At 33.7% G+C, this 18,729-nt stretch overlaps 1 protein-coding gene across 1 annotated transcript; it reads left to right on the top strand.

The window, feature by feature from the left end:
* Window positions 1-9,099: 9,099 nt before the first annotated feature.
* Window positions 9,100-16,439, top strand: LOC145316292 (uncharacterized). The gene is made up of 8 exons (XM_080156722.1): window positions 9,100-9,222; window positions 9,954-10,286; window positions 11,283-11,592; window positions 11,932-12,054; window positions 12,663-12,785; window positions 13,977-14,016; window positions 14,619-14,726; window positions 15,793-16,439. The coding sequence occupies exons 1-7, from the start codon at window positions 9,159-9,161 to the stop codon at window positions 14,724-14,726; spliced, it is 1,101 nt and encodes a 366-aa protein (XP_080012848.1). The 5' UTR covers window positions 9,100-9,158; the 3' UTR covers window positions 15,793-16,439.
* The last annotated feature ends 2,290 nt before the right edge of the window (window positions 16,440-18,729 follow it).

Raw genomic sequence — 18,729 nt, 5'->3', positions numbered from 1 at the left:
AAAGAAACTTTTGTAAACAAAAGGGGGAAGTCTATCCCCCACTTAACATTTAGAATTCTAAAAGAAAATCAAAAAAATGTATGTAGGGTAATTCTATCAAGAATAATTTCTCATGAATAGTTCTGAACCTTCCTTAAAAATATAAGAAGCTTCAGTGTTCAGTGGTTTATTTGATCCTTAGCTACATTCACGTAGATCGAAAAAAACATCTTGTTTCTTTTCTGTAAGGATATATTTATTTCTTAAAATGAAATGTCTTCTTCCACGGAATTTTCATTTTTTGTGATATCAAGTTCATTTGGATAGTATAATTTAAAACCAGCTAATTTTAAGTTTTTGGCTTATCATCCGAGTCTTCAGCTGGCTCCACGGCTTAGCGTGGATTTTTCCTCTTTTTCTTGTAGTTACTGCGGCTGCAGCTTCTTCTTGCAGAATTGCTACATTAGAATTATATAGAAATTAGATTAATTTAAAACGATGGTTTTCTTCCTGTATGCCCTGTAATCATTTATGCTGATTACATCTGTTGCTACTACCTTGTTTTTATTATGCTGTATCAAAATAAAAATTTATTAAGAAAGGAATAAACGAGGAAAAGCTTTGGTTGGATGGAAGTAAAGATGTATAGAGAACATATAGTGAGTTTAGATATTATATATTATAAGATACTAGCGGCTTCGTCCCTCGCCTCTAGGGGCTTTGCCCCAAGAGGTAATTAAGATAAAAAATTGAACACAGTAAAAGTGTCGGACTGATTATGACGTAACAAAAAAAATTAGCCAATGAGAGGCCAATATTGACCAATGGTAAAATTTATAGTGCCCTCTCATTGGCTAATTTTTTTTGTTACGTCATAATCAGTCCGACACTTTTACTGTGTTCAAAAAAAATTGGAGCTGCCCCAGTAACAATTTCAAAATTTTTGGGGAAAAAAATTGCAGCTGCCCCAGTATCAATTTCAAAATTTTCGGGGGGGGAAAAAATTGGATCTGCCCCAGTATAAAATTCAAAATTTAGAAAAGAAATGGGAGGGGATTTTTTTTTTTTTTTTTGGGGGGGGGGGGTAAGGGTTGTCTCACTTCCCAAGAAAATAGCTTAGACCACCACAGGACCAATAGGTATATACTCTGAAGAGTAGAATCCGATCGGTTCAGCGGTAACGGTTACCGAGGTCTTAAGGGACAGACGGACGGGCGGGCAGACAGACAGACGGATGGACGGATGGACGGATGGACGGATGGACGGATGGACGGACGGACGGACAGACATCAAGCTACTTTGTTTTATAGATAAATGTATAATAAAAAAGAAATACAGAAATGGAAATATTTCTAGATAAAGAACAGAACTAAATACAAACTAGCCTTCAATGGCGACTAACAACACAAAAATAAAATAAGATTACGCAAATAATTACAAAATGTAAACCAGAGATAATTACTAAATGATTTTTAAAACTTTTGAAAGTCTTCATTGATGCTTATTGTGCTTTTTTATAGGACCGTTACACAAAATAAATTTGAGTCGTTCTTTCTCAAATTTCATCCTATTTATAAAGTTTTGTTTTATTTGTCTGTTTTTCAATAGCTACTGAACTGATTAGAATTCTTCTTTTTAGGGAAACTTTACATAGCTCCCAGGGTGGTTTAATGGCATTATATTTTTAAATTAAAGCCTTAAGATGGTTTTTGGCTTTTTTTCTGATCCATTCTTGTCCCTTTGAATGCAGAGAACATAGATGCTAAGGGAGCATCTTTATAATAAACATGCACTGGTTATACATAGACACCTATATTTTATAATTGCCTAGCTTGTTTAATGCTGTTAAAATTTTCAAATTGGTCAGTTCGTTCATTCAAAATGGGAGAAGGGGATGGATAAAGGGGTTGGGTATCGTTACTTTAGCCCGTTGCGAGTTTAACTTTGTTAGAGAACATAAAAATCTGGTGTAACATCAAAGAAATTATATATCCATTAAAGAAGTTCGGTCAGCCGTTTGCCTTTGAACAGCCTTCAAAGTTACCAGGAAATACCTTTTTCGTATATCCGACTTGATTCATTTTATTACAGAAAAAAATGTATTATTATTTTTTATGTTTCTTTTTCGCAGCGTATATAGTTATTTATCGGTTTCGAAGTCATATTTGAAAATATGATTAAAATTAATAGTCATTTTTGTTTAATTTTAAACCTATTGATGATCTTTTCAGTAAATGATAAAATAACAAATATATAGAACAAATAATCAATTAGAAGCAAAACAATTAGTTGGCCTTGAAAATGGTCCACAATGATTTGACAACTCACAAAGGTTTTTTGCTGATTTGCAAAAATTAAATAAAAAAGGTGACAGTTAACTTTGATATAAAGAGGTTTCATAATAATAATACAAAAATGGATATATTATATTATTTGGATCTTGCACCAGATTTTCATGTTCTCAAATAAAGTGAAACTTGCAGTTGGCTAAAATAACGTTACACCCTTCCACATCCTTTACCCCATTCCCTCCACTTTTTTTGGATGGACGAACTGATTAATAAACGAGTTTAATGTTAACAAGCTTAATTGACGACAATTTTTCCCCTGTCATAATATCCACGTATATTCTACATCCATTAATATAAACAAGAATGAAATTTGCAAACCAAATGTATAATCAGAACGTGTAATAATTTATCTGAAAAAAAAGTATAAAAATGTACAATAACAAGAAATTTTCATAAATCAAATATATATTTGCCAAAAAAAAACTAAATTTAGATTTTAGTCTTTCTAATATTTCGATAGTGTATGTCAAAAAGAGATTTGGGATTTTCAATTAATTTCTCGAGTGTTGTTTTGTGATTTCCCTCATACCTATAAATAATCCACTAAACCACTGTAATCTGTAATTTAATAAATTCCTGTACATTTTAACCTTTTGTGATTGTGAGGTTGCGTGAATTTGCTTTTGGTAAAGAATCATAAAATATACGAACTACGCACACAGTATACTTTGATATTTGATCTTGCAATATCATTTATTATCTGGACATCCATTTTTCTAGCTACTCCAATTTTTAATGTTTATATATTTTTTAAACTCAAATGAAATATATTTTACTCTCATCAACGTCAGAAGAAGGTTGGAAGAATATATTGAAAAGATTCACACATCAAAAAAAAACCTGCAACTATTTTTTTTTTCAGGGGAAACTCCCTTCCTTTTATTTTAAATAAATTGAACATAAGGATGGGAATGGTTCGTGTGTTTTGTTTTGTTAGGTTTCTCAGTAAGATTAAAGCCTAGCAGGTATAGGCCCAGCAGGGTTAAGGCCACCTACAGGGGCTAGTCATAAAGATAAAAACCGCCCTCTTCACTGATTTAAAATTTATTTCAAAATTAAGGGGGATTAGGGTTTCTGTGCTCGCTTGGCATTTTGACTGAAAGCAACAAAATTCAGGATCCAAAATTTTGGCAGGTCTGTGTGTTAAAATTGTCTTTTAATTAATTTACATATTTTTACTTGGAACTTACACCAGATTGTCATGTACTCTAATTAAATGAAACTTGTAGCTGGCCAAAATAACGATCTCCCCCAACCACCTCCTTTACTACATCTCCTCTCCTCCTTCTGAATAAATGAACTGACTAATAAATGATGTCCATGTTAGAAGCCTAAATTGATGACAATTTTCCCCTATAGCCAGGTATATTTTAAAACCACTTGTCTTCTTTACATATATTAACTGAGATTATAAACATACTAAATACTTTTTATAAATAAGAATTAACTTGAAATAAGATAAAGTTGTATGATTTCATATCATTTTAATGACTTACAAAATTTTACTACAGGGTGTTTCTAATTAACTGAATAGTTTTATTGGAGTTTAAGCAAGAAAAAATTTGTATACTTAGTTTAAGCTTACATTGAAAGATCAGATTTAAGATTAGCTCAGAATCCAGCGAAAATTAATCGGTTTCGGAGCTATAGTAGAAAGTAATTTTGTTTTCTTTTTATTCTTTATCTTTAGTTTTTACTTTAAAAGCTGACAGTTAATTATACACACCCTGTAAATAATCTATTGTTGGTTTTGCAAAACTATTCTTGAAACACATGAAAGAAAAGGATAACAATGGATATAGAATATACGCGGATACATTGACACGTCAATTTAGCTTGCTAATGTGGACCTCATTAATTAGTCATTTCGTAATTCAGTAGGATGGAGGCAATTAGTTTAATGGGGAAGGAAGGGATCGTTATTTTAGCCAGCAACAAGTTTCACTTTATTTGAATTCATGATAATCTGTTGCAAGTAATAATAATTCAATTATTTAAGCTCATATCAGCTTTGATTTAAAATTATAGTTATAACACTAGATATGAAGGCTTAACGAATTATTGAGCAGATGGAACAGTTTTTTACCTGGTAGGGGCAGAATTCTCGTTCGATTTCATTTCATTTCATTATCTAGAAAAGCCTGAGCATCATTCGATTGTAATAGGATGCGATAATCTAACGCCCGCTGTATTGATTGAGTAGCATCCAATTGATACAACCAACACTTTGGTTGAACGACCTTTCTCTGAAATTTTTAACTGTGCTCGTTAATATGATAATGAGTTGCGACTGTTTATGGGCCAAGGCATTTCCTTTACTCTCACTATTATTGTCGCATGTCAGACTTATATCAGCAGGAGGTAACATTTTTAATGTCTCAAGTATGACGTAGTGTTTAACAGAAACTATGTTTGGAACGTTGCACAATAGAAAGCGTAGCATCTCTATAACATTACCAAAAATCCGTACTTTCAATTTAAATATGTCATGATTTTATGCTATACTAGCGGCTTCGCCCCTAGCCTATAGGGGCTTTGCCCCAAGAGGTGATCAAAAATAATTTAGGCGATATTCGTAAAAGGACCAAGGAAATCTTCTGCATAAAAAAAGGACCAAGGTAATCTTCTGCAAAAAAAAAAAAGGACCAAGGAAATCTTATAAAAAAAGGGGGGGGGGATTTTCATTTTTGGGGGGGTTGGGGGTGTCCCACCCCCCAAGAAAATAGCTTAAAACCACCACAGGACCGATAGGTATATACACTGAAGAGTAGAATCCAATCGGTTCAGTGGTTACCGAGATCTTAAGCTTCAGACGGACGGACGGACGGACAGACAGACATCAAGCTACTTTGTATTATAGATTTGCACAAATATTTTTCAATATGTATATAATTATTAATTAATCTGACATTATAACCCGCGACCGTGGCTCAACAGTAACACATAGCGCATCCGCTCGTCGTCGTGAAGGTGATAGGTTCGAATCTCGGTCCGACACCGCGTCATAACTAAAGACGTTAAAAATGGTTCCCACTGCTACTATGTCAGATGCGCGACGTAAATAGTTAGAGTGGAGGGAATTCCTTGGCCCAAAACAGGCGCAACTCACTACCATGCACAGTTGGGACTTTTCAGACAAAGGTCGTGTATCTCAGAGAGTTGGTTGTCTGATGGGTAAATGGACGCTTTACACCGCAATCATAAGTATTGTATGTATGTTCCAAGGTGCGTGGAGAGAGGTCTAGTACCCGAAGCGAAACCTAGCCCCTTAGAGTCTTAACTCTTAACCTGACATTATAAGTTTTGGAAAGAGGAATTGTGGATGATTAGGCACAATACTATAAGAAAGCCAATTCTCTATAATGAAAACTTTAAAACGTAGGTATATCCTTATCCTGTATTCAATAATATTTAGTTCCATCATGATGATCTGTATGAGTTATTGTTCATTTGTATCATTTATTGTGCTTCGCACAATTGAAGTATAGTTTTATCTATGTTTTTTTTCATGTGCAAAAAGCTATAACAGAGTATCTTTATTATGTACAGTTTAAATACAAATACTTGAAAACATATTTCTTCTAATCATTATTTATCCATGCATACATGAGAGTGGCAATTTGATAGAAAAAATACTACAACAAGAATAAAAAAGGATGCAAAATTGAATTTTTCAAACCAAGCAGTCTAAAGTCAAAGTTGCTTAATATGTACATTTTTTTTTAAATAGATATAAAATATTTTTTTATTACATTTTTAAAAGGTACTATTTTTGCGGGGCGGGTAGAAGGTAGAAGCAAAACAATTTTAATTCTTCTTTGATAGGCCCTATTCCCTGTTCATAAGAATGTGTTGTAATTTTGTCATCAGAAAGGCTTCTGAAATAAATATCTTTGGGCAATGTCTCTTTTAGATGCAAAGTTTATCGATAATTTCAGTATGTTACCAGAAATGTTTTTCTAATTTCTTTCGTCTCAAGACACTCAAAAATATAGGAGCGCATCTACTCGTTTGTTGCATGTTATTTTTTTCTTTCTTACAATTTGTGATTACGTATTTATTTCACTGCCAGTATACAGGAAGGGAGGGGGGGGGGGGTATTAAGCTGTCTATTTTTTCTTATCCCCAAAGTTTTAAAGTAACGTTTTCTTACTCGTTGACATAACAACTGTAAGACTTTTATTAAATTTTCATTGGCTGGTTAATTGAGGTCAGTGTCCAAAAGTTTTAATTACTAACTGGAACCTTCAGAAGGGGTAATTATGTTTATCATCATCGAGGTCAAACAACAAACATCAGTTTATCTGTCATTGTCTTATCCCTTTAGATCCCTGGCCAATATATATCTGTATATTTATGTGTTTGTTTGATGTTTGTTAGTGTGAGTAAGTGATGACATGACATGGTTTATTTTTTGGGTTTGCAGTGAACCAGGAGAGAGAGAGAGAGAGAGAGAGAGACAGATAGAGAGAGAGAGAGAGAGAGAGAGAGAGAGAGAGAGAGAGAGAATATAGGAGGTACCTATGAGAGGTGCAAAAAAGTGTACTTACCAAATACGGTAGAGAAGCGTTTTTGGGGTAGTTTTAATAGACGCCATTAGTGTCAAATATAACGCCCTTTTCTTTCTCCTTACCTTCATCAAATTATTCCTCCCTCCAATGAATGAAGCCTATGTATGCTGAATTTACCCCTTTTAATGGCTGCATTCCATGCATATGGGGGGGGGGGAGAGCTGAGATTTTTTAGGGAGGGGCAGACACCCATTTTGTAACAGGCAAGAAGTGACCAGAAGTGTCCGTCTTTTAAATTAAAATTTGCGAAGTTGACATTGGAAATGGTGAATTACTATTCTGCAGTATGAATTCAATATTTCTTGTGGATGGTTTATGACACCTAATACATGCAAAAAAAAAATGAAATATAAAGATTTTTATAAATAGATGTTAAATAATCTTGTACAAAATATTTGTGAAGGAAAAGAAGTTCTTCAAAGTTTTTTATGTTGATAAAAATGTTTATTGTATGTGTAAATCTTAAAAACTTTTTCTAAAAATATTCAAAAATATTTATATTCTTAAGTTTTAACCTTACTTTCTAAGTCTTTATATTCAAGGAGGTAGGGGACACTGGGCTGTTTATTACACTTATCCATAAAGGTTAATAATAACGTTTGCTTATTTGTTGTCCTATTAATTTTTGAGACTTTTATTAAATTTTGATTCATTGGTTCATTAAGTTGAGTGTCCAGTAATTCTAATCTACAGAAGGAGTAATTTTGTGCATCATCATTGGAAATGTCCATCATTTTTTGGCCATAGTCTTATACCTTCAGATTCCTGAATTTTAAGTCTTTATATTCCATAATTTTTAATCAAACAAATAAAAGTGAAGGCCTACTATTAATTTTAAATTCCATTTCAATTATCTAAATTGGTTCATTACTATAAAATGTTTATGTATTCTTTTTGTTTATTTTTTTCTTGCCAAGAAGCATATTTAAGTTACTCCCTGTATTTAAGTATTAGGATCTAGTGATCTACTTCATGGGGAAATGTTCCGAGGAACAACTATCACCAAAAATCTATGAACTTAAAAGGCTACTAACTTCCAAACGGCTAAACGAACATGTTATTCCCGCACATCGTTATTAACTGCATTAGGAACCCTACAAAAAAAACTTGAATAACCAAGATAAAATGAAGCACAGGGAAAGCTTGGCTCAAGAGACAATTCTTTTTCGAGCATTTATTTGAGCTGCAAGATAACTGTGCGTTATTGAGTAACGTATATTCTAGATTATTTGTATTCCTTCTTATGTTGGTTAAAATTTTATCTTAAGATAATGTATAGGTTCAGCCGTTTGGCCGCCAGCAGCCTATGTAGGACATCGATTTTTGTAGATAATCGATGCCAGGAACATAAGTAATAAGGCAACCAGACAACTTTTTTACTTATTTTCATTTGCTCTGTTCTCAAAATACGTAATTTACTTTTAGGACTGTTTTTAATATGATTTTCTAGTGTTTTTTAGTCAAAACTTCACATAATTAAATTTATTTTTGAGTGAGATAGTTTTGCTGTCTAAATACCTGGCTTTTATCATTTTTTAGTCTTGATTTTCCTAGCTATGGATGTACAAAGAAATCAAAATTCAATAGTATTTTCTCATTTGGGTCATTTTTTGTTAGTTTTTGACCAAAACTGCAGGGTTTATATTAAAAAAAGTGAAGCGATTGTTTTTTTTAACACACTTTGATATACGTAGATACTTTGACATAGGAAAAATTGTCGTCAATTTAGGTTGCTATTTTCCCTGTTATTTATTGGTCAGTTCTTTATATTAAGTAGGAAGGAAGGGAATGTGGTAAAGAGGGTGGCGTGTTGTATCGTTATTCTAGCCACCTGTAAGGTTCACTTTATTAGAGTACATGACGAACTGGTGAAATATCTAAGCAATAATAAAAACCATTTTGCTGGCCATTATTTTATTTATGAATGGCGGCTTTTTTCACAGTTCAGCAAAGCCAACCCATTTTTACACAAAACTTTAAAGACAAAAAAGTACGTATGAACAAAAATTAAAAGTGAAAAGAACTTCTATAACCCTTATTTCACTTTGATGAAAAATGAAAATTAGACCAGGGAAGGAGGGGGCATTGGGCAGTTTATTACATTTGTCTCCACTAATTTTAATCTGCAGATGGAGTAATTTCGTGTATTATCCATTGGGGTACATTGTACATTAAATTATTAGCCATTGTCTTATCCCTTTAGATCCCTGAAATTAATTGGTTACTGTTGATTTAGTAATGTGCTTCCAGATTTCAGATGAATGGTCTTTCAGCTGCGGTTACTTTGCTCTGCTTGAGCTCAGCTGTGTGGGCTGATGGAGGTATAAATACATCGTATTATAGACATTTTTCCACGAAAATAAAAATGAAAAATTACAGTTTTGTTAGCCCCGATAGGTAGAAGATCCGGGCAAATAACCGAAAAGATCCTACGTGATATTTTAGTATGGCTAAGAACTGGTTTTGATCTTGCAGAAATTAATTTGATTCTAAGACATACTGGAAGTGTATTTTGCCATTTTACTTTTTAATGTTTAATTTCAAAAGATTCTCCAATATTATTGTACATAATCGTTACCATGAATTCTAAATGTATCAGAATACAGATATGTATATAAAAAAAACTCTAATAATTGTTCATCATTTAAGCAATCCGACCTAATATCTGTAAACTAAATTAAATTAAATTCATCACAAAATAAATAACATAATCATACTATCATAATTAGAGATGCAATTAAAATCTTACAGTTGAAAGTGCAGAATATTTTTAAGAATTTGAAAAAAGGAAAAATAAAGTCATTAGAGTAAAAAAATGGTAGAAAAACATTTGCATAATCATTACTAGGATTTTACTGGCATCACTATGATAGTAATAAACTTTTTAATTATTTTTGGTGAAAATTTATTTCTGTATTATAAAATGAAAATATTGATGTATATATTAACATTGAATATCTTTAATGATAAGGTGCATGTGTTTTGTGTGTTTAATGTTTGAAAAGAAAATCAAAAGTTTTTTTCTAAGTTTTGATGAATTTTATGCCTTTAGGTGGGCATGGTCACGGGCATGGTGGTGGGGGTGGGGGAGGGGGCGCATCCAGTGGTTACTCTGGACCAGCTCCAGCTGTGTCTGCAGGCACAGGATATGGAGGCCCTACAGGAGGCGGTGGAGGTGGCGGTTATGATTATGCTGACTACGGCGGAGGTGTAGATTCATACGGGGGTGGAGGAGCCATTGACTCGTATGGCGTTGGGGGAGGGGGAGGATTTGGAGGCGGTGGAGGAGGGGGATATAGCGGTGGTGGTGGAGGAGGCGGAGGGGGTGGCTACAGCAGCGGTGGAGGCGGAGGTGGCGGAGGCTACAGCGGAGGCGGAGGAGGAGGTAATAGTGGTGGTGGAGGATATAGTGGAGGCGGCGGCGGAGGTGGACACGGTGGCGGAAGCTCCGGTGGTGGAGGATACAGTGGTGGAGGTGGCAGCTCTGGTGGGGGGGGTTACAGTGGCGGAAGCACAGGTGGAGGCGGCGGATACGGAGGAGGAAGCACAGGCGGTGGTGGAGGTGGATATAGCGGCGGAGGAGGTGGAGGTGGACACAGCAGTGGAGGTGGTGGAGGATATAGTGGCGGAGGAGGCGGAGGAGGCGGTGGAGGCGGCGGATACGGTGGCGGAGGAAGCACTGGCGGCGGTGGATTTGGCGGAGGCGGAGGAGGTAGCACACACACAAGATAAATATTTGGTTATGGTGCTGGATTCACTAACAACACCAAGTTTTGCATGACTTCCATTTATTAATAATTAAAAAGAATAAACATTTTTTTTTTCTTAAATTTGTTTAAGCATTTTTAAAAATTAATATTAGATTTTACAATTAGTTTTAGATTAGAAGATTATAATGTAGTACCTAAAACTAATAAATCACCTAGTCATTACATAAAAAAAATATAATATCACATATAATTATACATCCTATTAATTATATAGTCGGGATTTATGTCTATATTTTATGATTTCAGTAACAATTGAACCGATTAAGCTCTAAATGTTGGGAAAGCTTTACATAGTTTATTTAGGGCTATCTTTTTTAGATATTTAAGTATTAGTTTAGGCTACACCTTCTATTATATTGCCACTAAATGCAAGGGGCGCAGCCACTAGTTTCACATTTAGATTTAACAAAATAAAAAATTATAATTTTAAACATTTAGTGTTTACATGCCTTTTATTTATCATCTATAGGTAATGTATTAACATTCTAAAAAATTATGATTTATTTAATTAAATTCAGCTAAGTAGCTTAGTAAAGCATGTTATAAAATTAAATAGTCTAATAGTATTTTCAAATTATGTTAAGAATTTAGTATAAAAAACTATGATTTAGGTTATGGTGCCCCATCCAGCGGCTACGGCGCTCCTTCCGGTGGTTTCGGCGGTGGCGGCGGCGGAAGTGGCTATGGTGCCCCCTCCAGCGGCTACGGAGCTCCTTCCAGTAGTTATGGTGCACCTGCAAGCAGCTACGGTGCTCCTGTTAGCAGCGGCGGCGGCGTTTCCTATGGCGCAACAACCGCGGCTGATGGTGGAGGACTCAACCTTGCCGCCCTGCTGCCCGCTCTGGCTATTCCCGCCCTTGGTCTGCTTGGTTTGGCCGCCCTGACATTGCCTGTTACCACAACTATTGGTAGGAAAAAGAGGTGAGGATATTTAAATTGTATTTGCATAGATTCATCCGTCGCCAATAATAAAGCACTACCGGCAAATTTCCTCTACCATTTTTCTACCATTTTCGCAAAATTGCAAAAAAATATCTATAATGCTTTAGGTGGTTTACCATCAAGGTGCTTAGCGATCCCCTCCCCCCACCCCCTTTTTTTATTTTCGTTGCTTATGTTTACCATAGGTTAGATTAGGTCATATTCGGAACAGGGAAAAAAAAAATAACCCGCCCCCTCCTTATTTTAAATTAATTTTAAAATAAGGGGGGTGGAGTGATCTGTCTCGCTAGGCACTTTACAACATGCTATTTCATTTAGATCTACAGGCTTGAACGAGACAAACACGGAGTACCAGGCAAACCTTCTCTCCAGCTATCTCCAGCTTCATGGATTCCAGCAGTCACAACAAAATTTTGATCTACAGAAAGAAATGATTGCTAGGTATTTATATATATGTAAAGCTAAGATGGAAATATGTTTTTTTTTACTTTTTTAAAAATCTGAATAAAAAAATTGCGTTTTGAGATTCAACTCCCCCTCCTCAAGTGTCCCCAGAGTCCTCTAGGGGCCTAGCCGCTAGTCCTTATAATAAAGTAACTGGGTGTCTTTCTGTCTGTTTGTATCAAAGGATCTCGAAAACTCCGAACCGATATGTTTCTCCTTTTCAGGGTAGCCTCTCATAGATCCTGGGAAGGTTTATAACTATTTTAGGGGAGGGTGCCCGCAATTTTAATTCGTAGCCGCTAGTGTAGGTAAATAGCAATAATGGTAGTATCAGATAACATAGGAAAAAAATAAGGATAGTAGAAAAAAGAGCAAAAATTTGACGAAAAGATAAACTTCTGTCATAAAAAATCTAATATTCAGTTATCTGGAGTGTGGAGGCAAGGGTAGATCTGGAGAGGTATTCTCCTGCCTGCAGAGACTCATCTGTAAATAATACTAACCTTATATTCAGTTAACTGGAGTGTAGAGGCAAAGGTAGATCTGGAGAGGTATCCTCCTGCCTGCAGAGACTCATCTGTAACTAATAATATCCTTATATTCAGTTACCTGGAGTGTGGAGGCAAGGGTAGATCTGGAGAGGTATCCTCCTGCCTGCAGAGGCTCATCTGTAACTACCATGACAAGTCACTCAGGCTGGAGGCGGAAGACAGAGATGTAGCTTCTATGTAAGTTTATTTAGAATTGTCACTTATCGCATCGTACTTTAGACATTTTCCCCCGGATATTTGAATAAAAAAATTGTACGATACGTCATACGATACGTGTTTCTTCAGTAAGGCTCTGAACCGGCAACGTATATATATTTGGATTCGAAGCCATTCTCAAAAAAAAAGTTTCTGCTAAATTGTGGATTTGTATCTTGTTCACTAAAATCTCAGAATTTAATGCTTTAATGACTTCTACTGCCGCTCATGTCATAAGTGTAATTTGAAGAAAAAAGTGAAAAATATTTGGCATTGTATTATATAAAAAAAAGTTACTGAAATCTTTTATAAAAGAGGGCCACCAAACAATCCATTACATCATAATATCCAAGATGTCTGTCTGACAATTATAATTACAAAATCTAAAATAAACTTTTTTTCATGATAACGACCCAAAGCCCACCCGTTTTTAATAAAGGCTGTGGTCATTCTTTTTTCCAGGAAGTTACGATTTTGAATTTTAAGCTTTTTTGTTAAAAATAATTGGCATAAAATTGAATGACATTTGGCAAAGATTTTACAAAAAATCCCAGCCTTCTTTGGCCTTTTCAGTTATGGCGAATAAAGCAACATTTGTAATTATAAAACCTAGTAGCAAAACTTTTCCGCAGTGCCTTTAATTGTAATTCCACCTGCATCATATTTTTGACTACCAAATGCACCAGCCTATTTTTAGAAGGCTATATCCTATTACATTTCGTAGGCTAGCCTAACAAAAAAAATTAGTATGATTTGGCTCCCTGGACTTTGTGTTATATGACTAACGCATCAATTATTTCCTTGGCTAATTTTTAAGACTTTGGGCACAAGCGCATAGAATGCCACTAAAAAGTTATTTGCCTAGCAGACAACAACACAAATTGTAGCAGACAATAAAGCTCTGTATGCAAAAGTAATAACCCTGGTGTGATTTGAACGTAATTGTACTTGTTTTAGATCTTGTATTAGTGGTAAGATTGCTAGTTCATTTAAATTTATTATTATATTGCAATATTTATCTTCAAGCCTTATAAAAATTATTATTTTTGTGATTATAAACTAAGTAATATAAAATTTCATTTTTTGTGTTAGTTGCTAAGGAAAAATCATCGGTTAAATTTATTATTTTTTGGTCTCCGTGTTTTGAAACTAATATCTTTTTATATATTTTAGAATTATCCGAACTATTATGGAAAACAGATACCTTTCAAAGGTTTGTATACTAGTTTTTTTTGAGCGTATCTACTCTATAACTATGAAATTTTCGACTAGTCAAGAGGTGATGGGGTTAAAACTAGGTTCAAACCATGTCATGACTAAAGACGCTATAAGTGGTAACTACTGCTGCTGTATTTGACTTTCAGACAAATATCATGCAATCAAATATTAGTGCCATGAAGCCTACTATAAAGGTTTGGCCCCACGTTTGTCATCTGTCCTATGAGTTATTAATCTGGTGTATTATATTCATATTTTCACAGAGCATGCTTAGGTTTCTTTGTATAATTCTGGCACTTAACTACGCATGTAACATAAAACAATTTAAAATAGAAATTAATAAGTTTTGTTCGCTTAGAGGAAAATATCTCTCATACTAATCGACCGATTGGTATGTGGTTTTCAAAGAAGCCTTTTTATGGTATTAAAATGATCTCATGGCACTTTCTGAAAAATCAAGTACAGCATCGCAGTACAGACAACTTTCCACAAATATCAAAATGAAAATAATAAAATTAATACCAGTTTTGTTTACGTTTCAATATCCACGGAAAGCTGTTTGTAATACGATTCGATGAATAACAATTATTGTATCAGGATTACAAGCACAGAATGTTGGCAGCTGGACGGAGGGGAGCCAATGAATCTGGTACCTGCCATGTCTATCATTGTGACAACAAAGTTTTCTACGCTTTTGGAAAATAGGTAAAGTATTCAGGGATCTAAAGGGATAGGACATTACCAGATAAATTTATGTATATCCCCAATGATAATAGACAAATTTACCCCTTCTGTATATTACAATTTGTAGTTGAAACATTTGGACACTCAACTTAATGAACCAACCAATCTGAAATTCAATATGAGCCCCCAAAGTTGTTGAGCCAACGAATAAGATAACGTTATTTTAAAGCTTTGGTGGCTTGTGTAATAAACACCCCAATGTCCCCTCCCTTCCTAAAAATATTCAACATTTGATGATAGCATAACTTGAGAAATTTCGGTAATTATCCTTGAACGTCCAGTTGATCACAGAAGTCCCCCTCCCTTCTCATTTTCAACTTTAAAAAGCGTGTTTTTACGCGTATTGGTGGGATTCGAACACTGCAGAGCTCTTGTAACCTAGAATGATCATCAACTATTTCAAAAGCAAAATGTTTGGACCGTTTTCAATGGGAAAATAATTTGCTAATCTTTTTCAAAATCGATTATCATTGACATTATTCTTTTATTTATGTAATCTAAAGTTCTGGGCAATCAAAGAAAAAAAATAGTTTATTATCTCTAAGCGCATAATTAAACCATTATTGTTTTCAAATTTAAAAATAATTCTTTTGTGTTTTTTTTTAACATTCAGTGAGATCCAATTCTTGTTTTGTTTAATTTTGTCGTTAAGGAACTAACACCACAATCCTTCTAATTAATCTCTAGACCATGTATATCCCCCCCCCCAAAAAAAAAAAAAAAAACTTTATGTTGATAAAATAATAGCTGAAAAGTTTAAAATTATAAGTTACAACATTTTTTTGAATAATAGGGGGGGACATTTTGCGGCTATTTAACTATTTGGACAGATATTTTCAATAAAAATAACCTTTTTATATCTTTATATATACGAATGGACCGAATGGATTGTACTTTTCTAAGAAGCTTATAAGTGTATTAGGGTGGTTTTAGGCTTTTTGCCTGACCTCACCCCCCCTCCCCTGTGAAAGGGGTGAGGAGACTAGATTTATTAATATTTTAAGAAGCATAAATAGTATTTTTTTAGGTATCAGTTAAAAGAAGAGAAAAAAAACAATTTGAAGAAAGAAAAAAAAACATTTATATTGTATTCAAGCAATCAAATCTAATTTTACCCCTCTCATAACAATCAAAACTATAAAATATTTTTATTCCTCACCCATAGACATAAATATGATTTGATTGTTTCTACTAAATATAAAATGTTATAATAGTTATTAATCTCATCTTATTATAGACAACTTTCCTCGGATATTAAAATGAAAAATTAGAATTGTATAACTGGTTTTGTTAATCCTGAGGGTCTGAAGGCCCGGACTAACAATAATTTGAATATATTTATTTTAATATTCGTGGAAAATTTTCTGTAATACGATGCCATACATATTCTTCCAGTATAGCTTAGATACGGTTCTAATCCAGCGGATATATATTAATCGGTTTCGAAGCCATACTGAAAAATAATTTCTAGATTTTCACGCCTCATTATCAAATTCATGGACAGAAGATTTTTTTATAGAAAATTTTTCATTTCATTGGAATTTTGCATAATAGGCGTTAAAATCATAATTTTTCATGTTGTAATTTATTTATTTATTTTAATTTATTTGTGTGTCAAGTGCAATATTTATCTGAACTACAATTATATGTTAAGTTTGTTCTTCAGAATAAATAACAAAGTAAAACTTTTAGTTTTAATAATCCATATAAAAAGTAGTATTTTGTCCGAGGCTAAAGATCTCAAAAATTGCTGGTCTAAATAGGTTACATTTTCAGGGGAACTCCTTGAATATCTTGGGGTGGTTTTAGGCTATTTTCCTTATATCTCCTACCCTCCCCTAGAAACTAGTGGTGAAGCAACTAGTTAACAATAAAGTTTATAATAAATGGAACAATAACTATGAAGCCTAAATAAAAAAAACAGTAAAGTACTAAACAGTGTGAGTAGAGAAAATGTTTTGCTTGAATTAAATTTTGAATCTAGATTAAATGATTAATAGTAAGAATCAGCTCTCAGCAGCCAAACCTTCAGTCGCTCAGAATAGACTAATAGTGACTTAAAGTGGCTGCGGCTGAACGTGGCTGAGGAAGTATTAGTTGACTGAATGAAAATTTTGTCAACTGAGGGAACACAGTAATAGTGTCTCACTGATTATGACGTAACAAAAAAAATTAGCCAATGAGAGGCCACTATAAATTTTACCATTGGTCAATAACGGCCTCTCATTGGCTAATTTTTTTTGTTACGTCATAATCAGTCAGACACTATTACTGTGTTCCAACTGAGGTATAGGGTGGCCCAGGCAGTTATTGTCAATAGACCCTTCAAATGACAGTTTCTTTTCATAGCTTATTTAATTTTAAGCAAATAATTTTTTTTGATTTAGTAAATTTTTTAAGTTACTGTATGACTTTGTCAAGAATATTTGATATCCAAATAATTTAGATTTATTTATAATAGAACTTACTGACAAAATCAAATTTTGTTAAAACTTGAAATTTGTCCTAGAAAAAAAAGATGAACACCATAAAATGAACGTTGCAAAAATTTGCTGATGTTATTTTCATCATATGGCAAAACTTATGACAATCACAATTTTTCGGTTGATGAGACTTTTGCGGTTTAAAGCGCGCACAACCACCCCTACACTTCAATGTAAACCATTGCTTTATTTACCCACATTTCAAATTCTCTCCCCCTAAATCAGAGGGGATCTGATATGATATGTAGAATTATATACTCATGTAACATCATGTTTGTTCCCCCTACTTACAATCCATTGTCTACACCCCCCTTCTTTATTTGTAAGGATTTATCTCTTTATTTCAGTTTTTCTACTGATCATTCACTCATCTTTACACCATATAATTATAACTGAGTTCTATCCTCCCTCCCCTCCTACCCTCCGTCAAAATCTTCTCAGAGTTTACTTTTTAAATGTGTTACAATTAATGGTCAGTATATTTGAAGACAACCTAGCAAGTGTATGGTTAGCTACCAATTATATAGCAACTATAAATAAAATTATAGCATTGTGAAAAAAAATATATAGTTTTAATTTGTAAACAGTCAATGTCTTTTCATCTTTGCAAAAAATTGCAAAAAAAAGATTTTTTACAAGTATTTTGTAATTTCTTAACTTATAAAGTTGTGCTAAAAATGTTTTTGCAAGTCTTAAGTCAAATTTTAATTAGTTAAGTTGTGTCAAAAAGATTTTGTAAATTTGTAAATTGTAAAGTTTTCCCTATAAAGATCTTTCAAGTATTTTGTCAATTCTTAACTAGTAAATATGTGCCCAAAAATAAAAGCTTTTTAGTTAATACGTCGATTCTTAACTTGTTAAGTTGTGCAAAAAAAGTTTTTGCAAGTATAAAGTCAATTCTTAACTGATAAAACTGTGCTCCTAAAAAAGCTTTTACAAGTATGTTCATTTACAGTATGTCCCAAAAATCTTTTTCAAGTAATTCGTCATTTCTAAACTATTAAAGTTGTGCTCATATTTAAAGCCAACTATCTAAAATCTTTTTAACTGTGTTAAAAATGCAAGCCCAACTTAGATCTCCCTTCCTTTTTTAATACATTTGGTTTTTTTGTCCACAGGCTAAAAAATATTCCCAATAAGTGTTTGTGCCTGTTCTTTAGCCTGTGTGTCGGTACTGATAGCCTGGCCCGATTTTATTAAATGTGCAGATAATTCCCTTCACTTCACTTTAATTTTTCTAGCCACACCTCTTCCCTTTCATATCTTTTCCTTTACATTTCATTTACTGTCCTTAACTTGACCAATTATCTATTTACCATTCACAAGAAGTTAACTATTTATCAGAAAAAAAGATAAAACGGAGCCAGCCTAATTGCGTTGATGGTTAATGGTATTGTTTGTTTTTGCTTTCAATTAGCTGCGCTACTGATAGACGTAATCGTTTTTGTTTCTTTTACAAAACTTCATAATATTCATTACTA

This window comes from Acartia tonsa, chromosome 4, assembly GCF_053477335.1.
Source record: "Acartia tonsa isolate MP-2025a chromosome 4, ASM5347733v1, whole genome shotgun sequence".
Lineage (NCBI taxonomy): Eukaryota > Metazoa > Arthropoda > Copepoda > Calanoida > Acartiidae > Acartia > Acartia tonsa.
This window is presented reverse-complemented; position numbering and strand designations above follow the sequence as displayed.